General features: G+C 40.1%; 1 protein-coding gene across 1 annotated transcript in view; it reads right to left on the reverse strand.

The window, feature by feature from the left end:
- Positions 1 to 18805, reverse strand: part of GREB1L (GREB1 like retinoic acid receptor coactivator) — a 129568-nt gene that overhangs the window by 82086 nt on the left and 28677 nt on the right. The window contains exons 5-6 of the mRNA XM_070420533.1: positions 18533 to 18709; positions 8982 to 9158 (exon numbers count right to left, since the gene is read on the reverse strand). Of these exons, the coding sequence (XP_070276634.1) occupies positions 8982 to 9158; positions 18533 to 18709 (354 nt within the window). The remainder of the gene's footprint in view (positions 1 to 8981; positions 9159 to 18532; positions 18710 to 18805) is intronic.

Consider the following 18805-nt stretch of genomic DNA (forward strand, 5'->3'; position numbering starts at 1 on the left):
GAATTAATTTTGGTACATGGGGACAAAGTGTAGTTTAGTGCCATTCTTTTGCATATGGTTTTCCAATTTTCCCAGCACCAATTTTGGCTCCTTAGTAAAAAATTATTTGCCCATAAACATGTGGTTTTATTTCTGGGCTCTCGATTCTGTTCCATTGGTCTGTGTGTCTGTTTTTCTGCCAGTACCATGCTGTTTTGATTATATTAGCTCTGTACTATAATTTGAAGTCAGGTAGTATGATATCTCTGGCTTTGTTCTTTTTTCTCAGGATTGTTTTGGCTATTTGGGGGTCTTTTGTGGTTTCATACAAATTTGATGTGTGTTTTTTTCTAATTCTTTAAAAACTGACATTGGGATTTTGATGGGGACTGTATTAAATCTGTATATTGCTTTGGGTAATATGGCTATTTTATGTTGATTCTTCCAAGCCATAAACATGGAATATTTTTACATTTCGTTGTTTTGTTTTTTCAATCTCCTTTAATAATGCTTTGTAGTTTGATCGTTGACCTCCTTTATTAAGTTTATTCCTATGTATTTTATTCTTTTGGTTGCTATTGCAAAAGGAATTGTTTTTTTCATTTTTTTCCCCCTGAAGTTTCGTTAGCATATAGGAAAGCAGTGGAATTTTGTACATTGATGTTTGGATCCTTTAACTTTACTATATTTATTGTTTCTATAGTTTTTTGGTGAAGTCTTTAGGGTTTTTTAGATACAGAATCATGTCATCTGAAAAGAATTATACTTTTACTTTTTCATTACCAATTTGGATGCCTTTTATTTCTTTCTCTGGCCTGATTGCTTTGACTCAGATTTCCAGAACTATCCTATATAATACAAGCATAATATGCAAATCAACCAAGTGGTGGAACGACCGGTCGCTATGACATGCACTGACCACCAGGGGGCAGATGCTCAACGCAGGAGCTTCCCCCTGGTGGTCAGTGCGCTACCAAAGGGGGAGCGCTGCTCAGCCAGAAGCCGGACTCACAGCTGGTGAGCATAGCGGTGGTGGTGGGAACCTCTCCCGCCTCCACTGCAGGCGGGCGGTAAGGAGCAAGGGGTCCCAGACAGCGAGAGCCCTGGACTGTGAGAGGGATGTCTGACTGCTGGCTTAGGCCCGATCGGACATCCCCCAAGAGGTCTCAGACTGAGAGAGGGCACAGGCCCAAATGAGGGCCCCCTCCCCAGTGCATGAATATTGTGCACCAGGCCTCTATAATAAAAGCCTAATATGCAAATTGACTGAATGGTGCAACAACCGGATGTGCACTGACCACCAGGGGGCAGATGCTCAATGCAGGAGATGCCCCCAGCCTGCAGGCCCAGGCCAGCCAAGGCGGGTGGCAGCAGGGGGGGGCCCCCAATCACCCCACCGATTGCCCCACCAGTTCCCCCACAGATAGGCCCTGATTGCCAGTCAGGCCTAGGGACCCTACCCATTCACAAATTTTGTGCATCGGGCCTTTAGTGATGAATAAGAGTGGCGAGAGTGGGCATCTTTGTCTTATTCCTGATGTTTTTAGGAAAAGCTTTCAGTTTTTCCCATTAAGTATGATATTGGCTGAAGGTTTGTCACATATGGTCTTTATTATGTTGAGTACTTTCCTTCTATAGCATCTTCTTGAATGTTTCAATCATAAATGGATGTTGTATCTTATCAAATGTTTTTTCTGCATCTATTGACAAGATCATGTGATTTTTATCTTTTGTTTTGTTTACGTGATGTATTCTGTTGATTGATTTGTGTATGTTGAACCATCCTTGTGCCCCCGGAATGAACCCCACTTGATTGTGATGTATTATTTCTTAAATGTATTATTGTATTCTATTTGCTAGTATTTTGTTTAGGATTTTTGCATTTGTATTCAACAGCAATATATTTTTTTGTTTTTTAAAAAAAATAAATCTTTATTGTTCAGATTACAGTTGTTCCTCTTTTTTCCCCCCATAGCTCCTCTCCACTCGGTTCCCACCCCACCTCATGCCCTTACCCCCCCACTGTCCTCATCCATAGGTGTACGATTTTTGTCCAATCTCTTCCCGCACCCCCACACCCCCATCCCTGAGAATTGTCAGTCCACACCCTTTCTATGCCCCTGATTCTATTCTATTCACCAGTTTATTCTGTTTGTCAGATTTTCTATTCACTTGATTTTTAGATTCACTAGTTGATAGATATGTATTTGTTGTCGCTTTGTTGTTCATAATTTTTATCTTTACCTTTTTCTTCTTCTTCCACTTCTTTTTTTTAATATATTTTATTGATTTTTTTACAGAGAGGAAGGGAGAGGGATAGAGAGTTAGAAACATCGATGAGAGAGAAAGATCGATCAGCTGCCTTCTGCACACCCCCTACTGAGGATGTGCCTGCAACCAAGGTACATGCCCTTGATTGGAATCGAACCTGGGACCCTTCAGTCTTCAGGCTGATGCTCTATCCACTGAGCCGAACCAGTCATGGCTTCTTCCCCGTCTTAAAGAATCCCCTTCAGGATTTCATACAATACTGGTTTGGCGGTGATGTACTCCTTTAGCTTTTTCTTATCTGTGAAACTCTTTATCTGACCTTCAATTCTAAATGATAGCTTTGCTGGGTAGAGTAATCTTGGTTGTAGGTTCTTGCTATTCATCACTTTGAATATTTCTTGCCACTCCCTTCTGGCCTGCATAGTTTCTGTTGAGAAATCAGCTGACAGTTGTATGGGTACTCCTTTGTAGGTAACTGTTTTTCGCTTGCTGCTTTTAATATTCTCTTTGTCTTTTGTCCTTGGAATTTTAATTACAATGTGTCTTGGTGTGGTCCTCTTTGGATTCCTTAAGTTTGGGGTTCTCTGCGCTTCCTGGACTTGTAAGTCTATTTCTTTCACCAGGTAGGGGAAGTTTCCTGTCATTATTTCTTCAAATAGGTTTTCAATATCTTGCTCTCTCTCTTCTTCTGGCACCCCTATAATTTGGATGTTGGTACGCTTGAAGTTGTCCCAGACGCACCTTGCACTATCTTCATATTTTTGTATTCTTTTTTCCTTTTGCTTTTCCAGTTGGGTGTTTTTGCTTCTTTGTATTTCAAATCTTTGACTTGATTCTTGGGATCCTCTAGTCTGCTATTGGATCTCTGTATATTATTCTTTATTTCAGTCAGTGTATGCTTAATTTCTAATTGGTCCTTTTTCATATCCTTGAGGGTCTCACTATATTTCTCGGAGGTTTCTAGAAGATTCTTGAGTAACCTTATAACCATGGTTTTGAACTCTATATTCAGTAGTTTGCTTTCCTCCATTTCTTTCGTTTGTGACCTGTTTCTTTTGTCTCTGCATTTTTTATGCTTCCCTGTGTTGATAGAGTGGCTTTCTGTGCTAGGTGTCCTATAGGACCCAGTGGCTCAGCCTCCCCAATCACCTGAGGTGGACACTCTTGGTGCACCCCTTTGTGGGCTGTGTGCACAGTCTTGTTGTAGTTAAGCCTTGATTGCTGTTGGTATCACTGGGAGGAATTGACCTCCAGGCCAATTGGCTGTGACGACCAGCTGTGTCTTTAATGGGAGAACTGCAGTGCTGGAGACACCCTTATGGGGCAGGACTTGCTTCAGTGGGGCTTTGGTGCTCACTGAGTCTGCCCCCTGAGTGTGTCTCTTATGGATGTGAAGAGTTGTAATCTGGATGGTCTCACTCTAACCACTGGGTACACTAGCTTTGGATCTCCAAGGAGGTGCAAAGTCAGCCACTGCCTGAGGCCACCCAGCAGGAGCTACAGAGAGAGCTGCAGATTCCTCCTCTTTGTTTCGGGTTTGGAGATGCCCAGATGAGGTGCAGCTGTGAAGCAATGCAGGCTGCTGACGAGCCTTAGGCCTTCTTTTGGAAACTCTGGAGTTCTCTGACCTAGCTACAGTTTGACAGGTTTTTAGGCGGAGAAAGGCCAGACCGTTCGTATGTAAAAGCCTCTGCGCACAGCTTGGGTGGGGTTGTAAATTGGGTGGGGCAGGGTCTTAGGAAATCACCAGGGTGGAGCAAACCGCAATGGTTGCCAGTCTGCTCTGCCTTAGAGAAGTCCTGGGGTCTGTGTCCCGTGGCCCTGTGCAGGAACAATGAATGCTGCAAGTACCTCTGCGAGAAAGCCGCCCTCACGTTCCTGTCCCGATGCCAGACAGTCCAGTTTCTCTCCTTATGAGTCTGGGTCCCCAAATTCTTGCCCAGAACTGGAGTTCAGAACAGTCGGGAGCTTGTATCTCCCTCCGGATTGAAAAAGACAACAGCGTACCCAGCTGCCAGCCTCTTTCGCGCGCACCTCTGTACCTCCACACTTCCACACCTCTGCACCTCCTACCATACTCAATGCACTTTTCTCTTTCCTTCTAGTTGTAGAATTTCCACTCAGCCAGCCTTCCTGAGGTTCTGGATGATATTCGTTTTGTCTTTTAGTTGTAGTTTTAATGTGGTTGTGCGCGACAGCAAGTTCAGGTGTTTACCTATGCCTCCATCTTCACAACTTTCCATCAGAGATATTGGTCTGTAGTTTTCTTTTTTTGTGTTATCCTTGCCAGGTTTTGGTATCAGGGTTATATTGGCCTCAAAAAATATGTTAGAAAGTATGCCTCTTTTTAAATTTTTTTGGAAGAGTTTGAGAAAGATAGGTATCAAATCTTTTTTGAATTGTTGCTGGAATTCACTAGTGAAACCACCTGGTCTTGGACTTTTATTTTTTGGGAGATTTTTTATGGTTGCTTCAACATCCTCACTGTTGATTGGTCTATTTAGAATTTCCAATTCTTCATGTTTCAGTCTAGGAAAGTTATATATTTCTAGGGACTTCTCCATTTCTTCCAGGTTATTGAATTTGGTGGCATATAGTCTCACAGTATGCTAGTATGATCCTTTGTATATCTGTGGTAACTTCTCCTCTTTCCTTTCTGATTTATATGAGTCTTTTCTTTTTTTCCTTAGTGAGTCTAGCCAGGGGTTCACTAATTTTATTAATCTTTTCAAAGAACCAGCTCTTTGTTTTATTAATCTTTTGTATAGTCATTTCATTCAATTCTGCTCTAATTTTTATCAATCCTTTCTCCTGCTGATTTTGGGCTGTTTTTGTTCTTTTTCTCTGCTCCTCCTGGCTAAAGGGAGCACCAGCCATATCCAATTTCCTCCGTTCTCCAGGCTGAGCCCCACAGTGAGCTCCTGGCTGCACAGCTACCTGGCACATCTCAGCCTTTCTGCCTTCTTGCCTCCCCTGTTTGTTTCCATTTGCTCACCTTTAGATGCTTCGATATCATTTCCCATTCAACCAACAATATGGGAAATGCTATTTGCAAACAATAGCTCCGACAAGGGGTTAATACCCAAAATATATAAAGAATTCATACAACTCTCCCAAGAAACCAGAATCACCAATCAGAAAGGATATATGCACCCCTATGTTCATAGCAGCACAATTCACCATAGCTAAGATCTGGAAACAGCCTAAATGCCCATCAGTAGATGAATGGATTAGAAAACTGTGGTACATCTACACGATGGAATACTATGCTGCTGTAAAAAAGAAGGAACTCCTACCATTTGCAACAGCATGGATGGAACTGGAGAGCATTATGCTAAGTGAAACAAGCCAGTCAATGAAGGAAAAATACCACATGATCTCACTCATTCATGGATAATAAAGACCATTACAAACTTTTGAACAATAATAGATACAGAGGCAGAGCTGCCTCAAACTGATTGTCAAACTGCAGTGGGAAGGCCAGGGAGGGTTGGGGGGGAGGAGGGTGGGGAATAAGAGATCAACCGAAGGACTTGTATGCATCCATATAAGCATAACTAATGGACATAAGACACTGGGGGGTAAGGGAGGGCAGGGGTTTGTCAAGGGCGGGGGGGAAAAAAGGACACTTATGTAATACCCTTTGTAATACTTTTAGCGAAAAATAATAATAATAAAAAAAAAGAATTCATACAACTCAACACCAAACAAACAATCCAATTAAAAAATGAGCAAATAATCAATTAAATTAAAAAATGGACAGACACCTCTCCCAAGAAGACATACAAATGGCCAATACATATATGAAAAGATGTTCAACTTCACTAGCTATTAGGGAAATGCAAATCAAAACTACAATGAGATACCATCTCACACCTGTTAGAATCGCTATTATTAATAAGGCAGGTAATAACAAGTGTTGGAGAGATAGTGGAGAAAATGGAACCCTCATTTACTGCTGGTGGGAATGTAAACTGGTACAGCCACTATGGAAAACAGTATGGTGGTTTCTCAAAAAATTACGAATAGAGTTCCTATATGACCCAGCAATTCTTCTGGGTATCTACCTGAAAAAACCCAAAAGCATTTATTTGGCAAAGATATATGCACCTGTATGTTCATTGTAGCATTATTCACAGTGGCCAAGACATGGAGACAACCAAAGTATCCTTAGATAGAGGATTGTATAAAGAAGATGTGGTCCATGTATACAATGGAATACTACTAAGTCATAAGAAAAGATGAAATACTGTTATTTGCAATTACATGGATAGACTTCAAGAATATATGCTAAGCAAAATAAATCAGTCAGTTAGAAAAAGCTAAGGACCACATGATTTCACTCAGATGTGGGATATAAAACTGGACCTCATAGACACAGACAACAGTATGGTAGTTACCAGAGGGAAGGGGGGTAGGTGAGTAAAGGGGGCCAAATATATGGTGATGGAAGATGGTTTGACTTTGGCTGGTGTATACACAATGCAATATACAGATCTGTACCATAGAAATGTATACTTGAAACCTATATGATACTATTAACCAATGTCACCCCAATAAATTTAATTAAAAAATAATAAATGGTTGTAAATGACAAAGCTAATTATAGAGGTTCCTTTAGAGCAGCGGTTTTCAACCTGTGGGTCGTGACCCCTTTGGCGGTCGAATGACCCTTTAACAAGGGTCGCCTAAGACCATCCTGCATATCAGATATTTACATTATGATTCATAACAGTAGCAACATTACAGTTATGAAGTAGCAACGAAAATAATTTTATGGTTGGGTCACAACACGAGGAACTGTATTTAAAGGGCCAGAAGGTTGAGAACCACTGCTTTAGAGCGTTTCCAAGTTTATCAGATACAAGCAAGGGTTGGAGGCAGTTTTGTATCACCTTCTATGCCAGTGATGGCGAACCTATGACACGTGTGTCAGAGGTGACACGCGAACTCATTTTTTTGGTTGATTTTTCTTTGTTAAGTGGCATTTAAATATATAAAATAAATATCAAAAATATAAATCTTTGTTTTACTATGGTTGCAAATATCAAAAAATTTCTATATGTGACACGGCACCAGAGTTAAGTTAGGGTTTTTCAAAATGCTGACATGCCGAGCTCAAAAGGTTCGCCATCACTGTTCTATGCTATGATCTTCCTTAAAGAGCTAGTATACTAGTATTTCCCCTAAGAGGATATTTCCACATTATGTGCATATATGCATATTTGTAAACTGATACTATATGTTAGTATATGTGTATATAGACATATAAAATTCCAATTCCAGAAACTGCTATAAATGTGAGACTTCAGAAATCACCCATTTGTATCACAAACTATTTCACAGACATTCTTTCCCAGAAAGATGAGGTGTCACTGACCACTAAATAAGAAGTTAAAAATATTTTATGCAACCAAAAACAAAAGCGTTAAAAGGCAGCTAAAAGGTCAGGAGGCGCCCTGGTCAGTGTGGCTCAGTTGTTGGGAGCATCATCCTGTACACTGAAGATTGCGGGTTTGATTCCTGGTCAGTGGACATACCTAGGTTGCAGATTCTATCCCCATGCAGGGTACAGGAAGGCAACCAATTGGTGTTTCTCTCAAGGCAACCAATTGATGTTTCTCTCTCACAACGATGTTTCTCTCTCTCTCTTCATTTCCCTCTCTCTAAAATCAATAAGCATGTCCTCAGATGAGGACAAAAAAAAAGGGGGGGAGACAATACCTATCCTATTTTTGCTCTTTTATTAGAGTTCATGATATTTAAAACAATTTTTCTACAGGAAAATTATTTAAACTTTATTAGAATAAAGAGTTATTTATAATACACTACACTTATGATTTAGTAGTCACAAGTTAAGCTCACATATGGTTTGGAACATACAGCCATTCCCAAAGGAGTTACGCAATGTCATTTCAAATGCAACCACGAGCAAATATGGTGAAAGACTCAGAGGCAAATCTGCAGTTGTAATTTGGATTTATTATGTTATTTTTCATGGTCAGGTCAAAATATTGCACAGACAACAAATAAAAACATTATAAACAATTATCATATTGTCTATAAAATAGTAATATGAATAACAGAAAAAAATCTCAGCATAAACTGATCAAAAGAATAAGGGTTAGACATCCCATTGCATTAGAATAATTATTAGAACTTGTGTTAAATTCCATCAAACACATGAAGATGTGAAGTTTCAACTGGATTCATTTCTATAAATAAGTTAGTTAAGTTCTTTCTAACTAAAAAGAAATAAAACTTTGTCAACTGAACAGTGCATTTTCCCAGGTATTATGAAGAGAGCGTTATTTATTCTAAAGTATGCATAGTTCTCATTAAAACAGAAAAATATAGGTGCTTGAAAATTACCAAAGAATCTATTAAGTAAAGTAAAAAGAGCGTGTAATCAGGAAACTGACACTTTGAGGTCCTCTTCAAATGACAGAAGAGCTAGAAAGAGTCCATAACCACGCCCCTCCCCCAAGAGCTATACTCCACCCTTCCAAGAGACACATACATAAAGACATGCACGTTCCTAAACTTGAATAGGCTCTACAAAAAATCAAAAGCAAATCTAATAACCTGCCAGAGGGCTTTGGGGTTTTGGATAGCATTCTGAACTTGGGATGTTTATCTATAACACACCTGAATTCTGAATGGGCCACTTGTCATTATGGTAACGTCCTCATTCCCTTCCCTTCCCTTTCCCTCCCAGAAGTTGATGCTACCTTTCCAGCAGATAAGAGGTCCCTTCGACAGAACACCCTGGGAGCTTCTGACTAGGTAGTACTTTAAGTGCTTCTGCTTCTTTGGCTGGGTGGTGAGCTTCAAGTTAATGTGGTTGGAAAATTCCGTGAAATACCGAAATCCTCTTTCTCCACAGCCGATACAGTTTCCAGAAAACCCTGGAAGGAGGGAAACCCAAGTTACTGGTGGCCTTGTATGTTGTTACAATACCTTTATATATAAGAAGCACACCCTTATTAAGCATTTTTAACTCAATAATTTCCCAATTAAAAAAAAATAATTCAAAGGAAAAACCAGGTACAGTATTTTAGCAGTTATTTCATATCAGTGAAAGACTGAAAATAATTTTTCAAATGTTTAATGCTCTAAAAAGACAATGGTTAGGAAAACAGAGTGGACAATAACATGTGATAGACTATATAATTGACATAAAAAAAAGGAAAAGGTCCTAGAGATGTCTATTATTTCTTGGCCACATACTCCCTTTTTAGACAACCTGCTGGTCTGGTTCTCTGCCCTGACCACTGTGTGGAATTGACTAATTAGACTGTGGGCCAATATCTGACTCAATCTTGAGTCAGTATATCTCACCTGAAATTTTGAAATAATTACAAAGAGTCAATCAGATAGTTGTGGACCCTGAATTTATGAGGTTTTGTAAAATTGGAACCCAAGCTGGGACTATGTCAACCACATGTCAGCTAAGGTGTGGGAGAGAACAAACAGAAATGTGAAGAGGAAGCTGGTCTGTAGATAGAAGAGCATGGGCACTGATGTGTAAACTCAGGTCATTGTCAACTTTCCAGTTTCTTTGAGATCTAGCTGTACTTCCTGGCAAGAGTTCCTTGAGATTCCCATTTCCTCTTTACTCAAACTAGCTTATGATTCTTTTAGCTATAACATCCAAACAATTCTCAGTCAGATCAATCAAACAAAATAAAACTTTCAGTGACCTGCTTAGAGCAGGGGACATAGGAAGAAGAAGAAATGGAGAAGGCTCGGAGGATGAGAGGCCAAGATTTGCTTAGTTGGAAATGATTTTTCAGTTCCCCTTAATACACAGAGGAAAAGGTGGACAGGAAGAGAGTGAGCACCTCTGGTTGTGACTGATGAGGAGATAACACATGTACTATAATATAGTGAACAAGGATAAAAATACAAATAAGAAAGGGCATTCCAAACTTCATAAATACAACATCTCTACATACAAATAAGTAATTGGAAATAAATTCACTGATGAAGTGAGACATTTTTTAAAGCCCCCAAAACAATCTACTACATAATTAACAAATATAGATAAGGAGAGAAGAGAAAGGCCATGAGGATTAAAGACAGACTATCTTGCTGTAACCGGTTTGGCTCAGTGCATAGAGCGTCGGCCTGCGGACTGAAAGGTCCCAGGTTCGATTCTGGTCAAGGGCATGTACCTTGGTTGCGGGCACATCCCTAGTGGGAGGTATGCAGGAGGCAGCTGATCAATGTGTCTCTCTCATCGATGTTTCTAACTCTCTATCTCTCTCCCTTCTTCTCTGTAAAAAATCAATAAAATGTAAAAAAAAAAAAATAGCTTCATTAAAAAAAAAGACTATCTTTTAAAAAAAGTCTATATATATATATATATAATATATTTCAGAGACGAAGGGCGAGGGAGAGAGAGATACTAGTAGAAATATTAATGATGAAAGAGAATCATTGATTGGCTATCTCCTGCACACCCACACCGCAACCTGGTTGAGCCCGCAACCTGGGCATGTGCCCTGACCGGGAATCAAACCTTGACCTCCTGGTTCATAGGTCTATGCTCAGCCACTAGGCTAGTAGGAGGGGCAGGGATGTAAAACAGACCGGCCCCACTACATGTGTGTGGTGGTTGAAATCTGGAGGGATATTTCAACTGCAGAGGCCCCCCCACCCCCTGAAGAGCAAGGGGTCTAAGTTCCATGCCTAGCTCCCCAGCCTGAAACACTAGTGTGGAAAGAAGAGCCCACATAACATCTGACTGTGAAAATCAGTGGAGATTTTGTCTGTCCAGCGAGATGGAAGGCTGCTGGAAAGCCAGGTATCCCCCAAAGAGCCTGTAAACAAACTCTTGTTCACAGGCACTTACCCTGGGTTTCAGCAGAGGGACAGTGGCTGAGGGGGAAGGGCTCCAGAAATATATAGGGAGAAACTGAGGTGTGTGGCTTCAGGGTGAGGGCTAGAAAGATGGCTGCCTTTGTTCCTGTGTTGGGCCCTCCTAATGCATGGCCAAATCTGCATCTGCATTAGGCTGGTGAACTCCACTACTCCACCCTGACAGATGCTAAGATGCACCAACTCACTCACTGCCAGAGGCTCATACAGTAGCAGCCAGCCTAGACTTGTGTTGCAGTCTTTCCTTAAAAACACTCAAGGAACTCCAGTCAAACCAGGAGAGAAACTGAGTTGTGTGGCATCAGAGTGAGGGCTAATGGAATGAGTACTATCTTTCCTATGTTGAGCCTTCCCCCTATACAGCCAGATCTGAATCTGCATTAGCCTGGTGAACCTGACCAGCTCTACCCTGACGACTCTCTGAGACCCCACCCCACCACAAAGATCCACAGCCCCAGGCAGATGGCAGATGGCCTTGGTATACCCTGTGGGACTACATCAAACAAAAAAAGTTTTTGCACGGCAAAGAAAATCATCAACAAACTAAAAGGAACGTGATGAATGGGAGAGTGTATTCGCCAATGATACATCTGATAAGGAGTCAATATCCAAAATTTATAAAGAACTCACATCACTCAACACCCAAATAACAAACAATTCTCTTAAAAAATGGACTGAGGATCTGACTAGAATTTCTCCAAAGAAAGCATACAGATGGCCAATAGACATATGAAAAGATGCTCAACATCAATAATTATCCAAGAAATGCAAATTAAAACCACAATGGGGTATCACCTCACACCTGGCAGAAAAGCTACCATCAATGAATCAACAAACAAAGGGAACACTGCAAATTTGTGCAGCCATTATGGAAAACCATATGGAGGATCCTTAAAAAGTTAAAAATGGAACTTCCACAACTAGAGAAAGAACTGGGGAAGCTCAGAGTAAGGAAATAATAAAGATCAGAGCAAAAATAAATGACAGAAACTAAAAACAAAAAAACAATTCCAAATGAAACCAAGAGCTGATTCTTTGAAAACATAAAACAAGATTGATGACACTTGCCCTAGCTGGTTTGGCTCAGTGGATAGAACATTGACTGAAGGGTCCCAGGTTCAATTCTAGTCAAGGGCACATGCCCGGGTTGCAGGCTTGGTCCCCAGTGTGGGGCGTGCAGGAGACAGCCGATCAATGATTCTCTCTTATCATTGATGTTTCTATCTCTCTCTCCCTCTCCCTTCCTCTCTAAAATCAATTAAAAAAATATTTTAAAAAAAGATTGATGAAACTTTAACCAGACTTACCAAGAAACAAAGAGAGAGAACCCAAATAAGTAAAATAAAAAATGAAAGAGAAGAGTAACAACTGACATCACAGAAATATAAAAGTTGTAAGAAAATAGTATGGCCCTAGCCAGTTTGGCTCAGTGGATAGTGGAGTGAAGAGTCCTGGGTTAGATTCCAGTCAAGGGCACATGCCTGGGTTGTGGGCTCAACCCCTGAACCACATCCAGCACAGCCAGTGGTGAACCTGAGGAGGGGTGGTGAAGGATTAAAGAAAACAGACAAGAGAATACAGTTGGGGCCAGGTGGGACACTGTTCTCAGATGGAGAGACAGTGCCACAGCCTGCAAGCTGAGTCTTTATTTTAAAGTCAGATCCCACAAGGCAAAGCAAGGGCGTGGTCAAGATGTTTACAATGTTCTGGAGAGTTTTGAATCTACTTGATTACATGCACCTGAGAACTCTATCAAGCTCTGTTTTGGCAGCACTTGCTGCACCTCCCGCAGCCCACATCACTCAGCCACCTGGGACCACAGGTTCGGACCATAAGGTCAACCTTACAACCATAGCCTTTGGCTATAATTGTGCTGGGAGGGCTTTGCCCTCCAAGCTGGGTCCTGCACGTGGCTTTGCCACGAGAGAACTGTGCCCTCTCATTAGTCCAAAGCTTGAACCTGTCCAAACACTGTAGCCGCTCTCCACAGACCCCCAGTAGGGGGCATGTAGGAGGCAGCGGATCAATGATTCTCTCTCATCATTGATGTTTCTATCTCTCTCACCCTCTCCCTTCTTCTCTGAAATCAATAAAAGAAAGGAAGGAAGGAAGGAAGGAAGGAAGGAAGGAAGGAAGGAAGGAAGGAAGGAAGGAAGGAATAACTTAGTATGAATAACTATATGTCAACAAATAGGACAACCTGGATGAAATAGACAAATTCCTAGAAACATACAGTCTTCTAAAACTCAATCAGGAAGAATCACAAAACCTAAATAGACCAATTAACAACTAATGAAATTGAAGCAGTAATAATAATAATTTAAAAAAACTCACAGCAAACAAAAGTCCTGGACCGGATGACTTCACAGGCAAATTTTACCAAACATTCAAAGAAGAACTAAAACCTATCTTCCTTAAACTATTCCAAAAAAATTCAAGAGGAGGGAATACTCCCAAGCTCATTTTACAAAGCCAAACTTATCCTAATTCCAAAACTAGACAAAGACACTACTAAGAAAGAAAATTATAGGCCAATATCCCTGATGCTGAAATTCTCAAGAAAATATTAACTAATCAGATCCAGCAATACATTAAACAAAATACACACCATGATCAAGTGGAATTTATTACGGGGATGCAAGGCTGGTACAATATTTGCAAATCAATAAATGTGATACATCACATAAACAAAATGAAAGATAAAAATCTCATGATCATATCAATTGATGCAGGAAAAAACATTCAATAAAATCCAAACTAATTTATGATAAAAACTCTCACCAAAGTGGGAATAAATGGACCATATCTCAACATAATAAAAGCCATATGTGAAAAACCTACAGTCAACATCATACTTAATAGGCAAAAACTAAAAGTGTCTCCCTTAAGATCAGGAATAAGAGAGGGATGTCTGCTTTCACCACTCTTACTCAACATAGTATTGGAAGTTCTAGCCACAGTGATCAGAAAAGAAGAAATAAGAGGGATCCAAATTGGAAAGGAGGAAGTAAAACTGTCATTATTCACAGATCACATAATATTATATATAAAAAAACCCTAAAGATTCCACCCTAAAACTACTAGATCTAATAAATGAATTTGGGAAAGTAGCAGAATATATACTCAATATCCAGAAACCTATACACCAATAATGAACTTTCAGAAAGAGAAACTAAGAAAGCAATCCCATTTAATATTTCAATAACATCAACAAAAAAAGGTACCTGCCGGAAGCCAGTCCATCCTTGCTGCTTGACACAGTCGCTGCAGGAAAGAAACATCTGCACAGCATATGTTTCAATGGACCTGGCATATATAGCATACTGTTCTTAATATGTTTGCTCCCTTTAGCGCCATGTGTTTTAACCAAGGTCACCTCTCTGAGAAAGGTTGTTTCCCCAGGTGGGGATCTTTCCCTGAGGTTAGGGAGGGGATACAACCCCTTAATTAAGTGCCAGGCGGGTAGTTAAGCTACATAATCTTTACTCCCTGGAATGGAGATAAGAAACGCCCTAACCTTTGTAATAGAAATTGACAGGATTAAAATCGGCTGGTATAAATACAGATGTAACAAGACAATAAACATCAGATCATCATCAGATCCTCATCAGCTCCTCATCAGCTCCTCATCAGATCCTCGTCAGATCCTAACCAGAACCTAGCCAGAGAACATGGCAAAAGATCCTGGACAGAACCTGGCTACTGAACTTCACTGGAGAACCTAGACAGAACATGGCAAAAGAACCTGGATAGAACCTGGCTAAAGAACCTGGTGACTGAACCTAGCTGGAGAACCTAGCGAGAGAACATGGCACCAGAACTTGGTTGGAGATCCTGACCAGAACTTGGTTGGAGTTCCTAACCAGAACTTCGCTGGAGATCCTGACCAGAACCTCGCTGGAGATCCTGGAGGGAGAACCTCGCTATGCTGATGAACTGAAACCAGTTTCCATGTCATTCATTCTTCGCCGACTCCGTCCACACCTTTGGGGACCCCTGGACCCGCTGGGATTGGACCCCAGCAGGTACCAAGGAATAAATTTAGCCAAGGAGGTAAAAGACCTGTACTCGAAAACCTATAGGACATTGAAGAAAGAAATTGAAGAAGACACAAATAAGTGGAAGCAAATACCATGCTCATAGACTGGAAGAATGATTAATATCATTATAATACCCATACTAAAGCAATCTATAGATTCAGTACAATCCCTATTAAAATACTAATGGCATATTTCACAGATCTAAAAAAAGTATTTAAAAAATTTATATGGAACCAAAAAAGACCTAAATAGCCTCAGCAATCTTGAGATAGAACACAGTTGGATACCAGATATCAAACTATACTACAAGGCCACTGTAATCAAAATAGCCTGGTACTGGCAAAGAATAGGCATATAGATCAATGGAACAGAACAGAGATCTCAGAAATCAATCCATGCCTCTATGGTCAATTAATATTTGACAAAGGAGGCAAGAGTATACAATGAAGTAAATACAGTCTCGTCAATAAATGGTGCTGGGAAAATTGGACAGGTACATGCAAAAAATGAAACTAGATCACCAACTTACACCAGACACAAAATAAAGTCAAAATGTTTAAATGACTTAAATGTAAGTCATGAAACCATAAAAATCCTAGAAGAAGATATAGGCAATAAAATCTCAAAAATCTCAGACATCTCTCATAGCAATATTTTTGCTGATATATCTCCTAGGGCAAGGGAAACAAAGAAAAAAATAAACAAATGAAACCACATCAAACTAAAAAGCTTCTACACAACAAAAGAAACCATCATCAAAATGAAAAGAGAACCCACTGTATGGGAGGACATATTCGCCAATGGTACATCCGATAAGGGTTTAATTTCCAAAATATATAAAGAACATATACAACTCAACACCAGGAAGACAAACAATCCAATTAAAAAATGAACAAAGGACCTTTCAAAGAGGACATACAGATAGCCAATAGAAAAAATGCTCAACATCACTAATCATCAAAGCGATGCTAATTAAAACTACAATGACCTATCACCTCACATCTGCTAGAATGGCTACCATCGGTAAATCAAAAAAACAAGTGCTGGAGAGGATGTAGAGAAAAAGGAACCCTAGTGCACTGTTGGTGGGAATGTATACTGGTGTGCAGCCACTCTGGAAAACAGTATGGAGTTTCCTCAAAAAATTTAAAATAAAACTGCCTTTTGACCCAGTGGTCCCACTTCTGGGAATATATCCTAAGAATATATATCAGAAAAAATATATGCACCCCTATGTTCATAGCAGAGCTATTTACAATAGACAAAATCTGGAAACAGCCCAAGTGCCCATCGATAGATGAGTGGATAAAAAGCTGTGGTACGTTTACACAATGGAATACTATGTGGCTATAAAAAGGGACTCTTGGGTTTTGCTGCAGCATGGATGGACCTGGAGATTATAATGCTAAACGAAATAAGCCAGTCAGAGAAAGATAAATACCATATGATCTCACTTACATGTGTAATCTAATGAACAAAATAGAACCAGAGTTATGGATACATGGTACAGTCTGACAAATGTGTAAGGGAAGGAGGGTGGGTAGACAGGATGAAAGGTGAAGAAAATAGTCAAAGAACATATATCCATAGCCCATGAACACAGACAAAAATGTGGTTAGGGCCAGAGGGAGGAAAGGGCAGGGTCTAGGTGTAGGGAGCAAAGGGGGACTGGGGGACATCTGTAATAACGTCAACAATCAAAGTAAAAAAATAACAAAAAATAAACTACACAATAAAATGGAATTTCCGTATGACCCAGCGATTCCACTTCTGGGTAAATATCTGAAGAAACCCAAAACACTAATTTAAAAAGGTATCTGCACTTCTATGTTTACTGCAGCATCATTTACAATAGCCAAGATATGGAAGCAACCCATCAATAGATGATTGGATAAAAAAGATGTGGTATATATGTCCAATGGAGTATCACTAGGCCATAAAAAAAGACTGGAATCTTACCATTTGTGAAACATGGATGGACCTAGAGCAGTGATGGCGAACCTATGACACGCGTGTCAGAGGTGACACACGAACTCATTTTTTTGGTTGATTTTTCTTTGTTAAATGGCATTTAAATATATAAAATAAATAGCAAAAATATAAGTCTTTGTTTTACTATGGTTGCAAATATCAAAAAATTTCTATATGTGACACAGCACCAGAGTTAAGTTAGGGTTTTTCAAAATGCTGACACACTGAGCTCAAAAGGGTCACCATCACTGACCTAGAGGGTACTGTGCTAAGTGAAATAAGTCAGACAGAGAAAGACAAATACCATATGATTTCACTTATATGTGGAATCTAAAGAACAAAATGAACAAATAAATAAAGCAGAAACAGACTGATAAATACAGAGAACAAACTAACGGTTTGCCAGATTGGGGAGGGAGGGCAGAGGGGTGGTGGTTGTAGGGCTGAGTAAAAGAGGTGAAGGGATTAAGAAGTACAATTTGGTAGTTACTAAATAGTCACATGGATGTAAAGCACAGCATACCAGAAAGCAAAACAATTTTGAGGTAAAGGTATGCATTATTTTATATATATACTAGAGGCCCGGTGCACAAAATCCATACACTGGGAGGGGGGGGGGGGTCCCTCAGCCTGGCCTGTGCCCTCTCGCAGTCCGGGATCCCTCGGGGGATGTCCACCGGTAGTCAGACATCGCTCTTGCAGTCTGGAACCCCTCGCTCCTTAATGCCCTCCTGCAGGGGAGGCGGGAGAGGCTCCTGCCACCGCCACTGTGCTTGCCAGCCGTGAGCCCAGCTTCTGGCTGAACAGCGCTCCTGCGTTGAGCGTCTGCCCCTGGTGGTCAGTGCGCGTCATAGCGACCAGTCGTTCCACCAGTCATTCCACCATTTGGTCGATTTGCATATTAGGGTTTTATTATATAGGATATATTTTTTTCCTAGTTATGTTGGGTGAACTAATGCTAAATATAAAATGAGAATCACATCAACCAAGGGTAGTTATAAATAATGGATGGCATGGAAAAACTACAAGTAAGTTATAAAGTAGATAATCCACAGCTGAATAATTGAGAGGACCTGACATCAGGTATTTTGAGAATGAATAAACAATAACAAATAACTTTTAAGTAGTAGGAAAAATATTTCATACTTGCACTAAACTATATAGGGTGGGGTAAAAGTAAGTTTACATTTGTTCATATGGAAAATAATACAATAAATAATAATACAAGAATAAATTGTTTTGCATACTCACAACTATAAACCTACTTTTGCCAAACTCCATATTCCTCAACTAATTCTGCAATTTTAAAAAAATTCAGTGATAATTTAAAATAAACTTGTATTTTTAACTCCATCTTGGAAGGAATTTTATAGGTGTGAAATACTCACCTAAAAGTGCATTTTTCCCATGATCATCCGGTAGAAATCGTTTGTCTACAGCACACACTAGGATGTGTTCAGGAAGATTGGGAGACTTTGCCCCCACCAGAAGGAACCCTGCTGGGATGTCGATTTGTTCCATACACAGAGATACCAAACGCAAATCCTTTCCTGCTTGACAAAAACCTAAAAATCAGAAAAAAGACAGATATGTTTAGGGACGTTAAAATGCTTTGTAACCCATTTGGAGAGTAAAGTTTACCTTTGGGAATCACTAATAAG

Source organism: Myotis yumanensis, unplaced genomic scaffold, assembly GCF_028538775.1.
Source record: "Myotis yumanensis isolate MYYU_CA2020_CCGP unplaced genomic scaffold, mMyoYum1.0.hap1 SCAF_7, whole genome shotgun sequence".
NCBI classification, from domain to species: Eukaryota; Metazoa; Chordata; class Mammalia; order Chiroptera; family Vespertilionidae; genus Myotis; species Myotis yumanensis.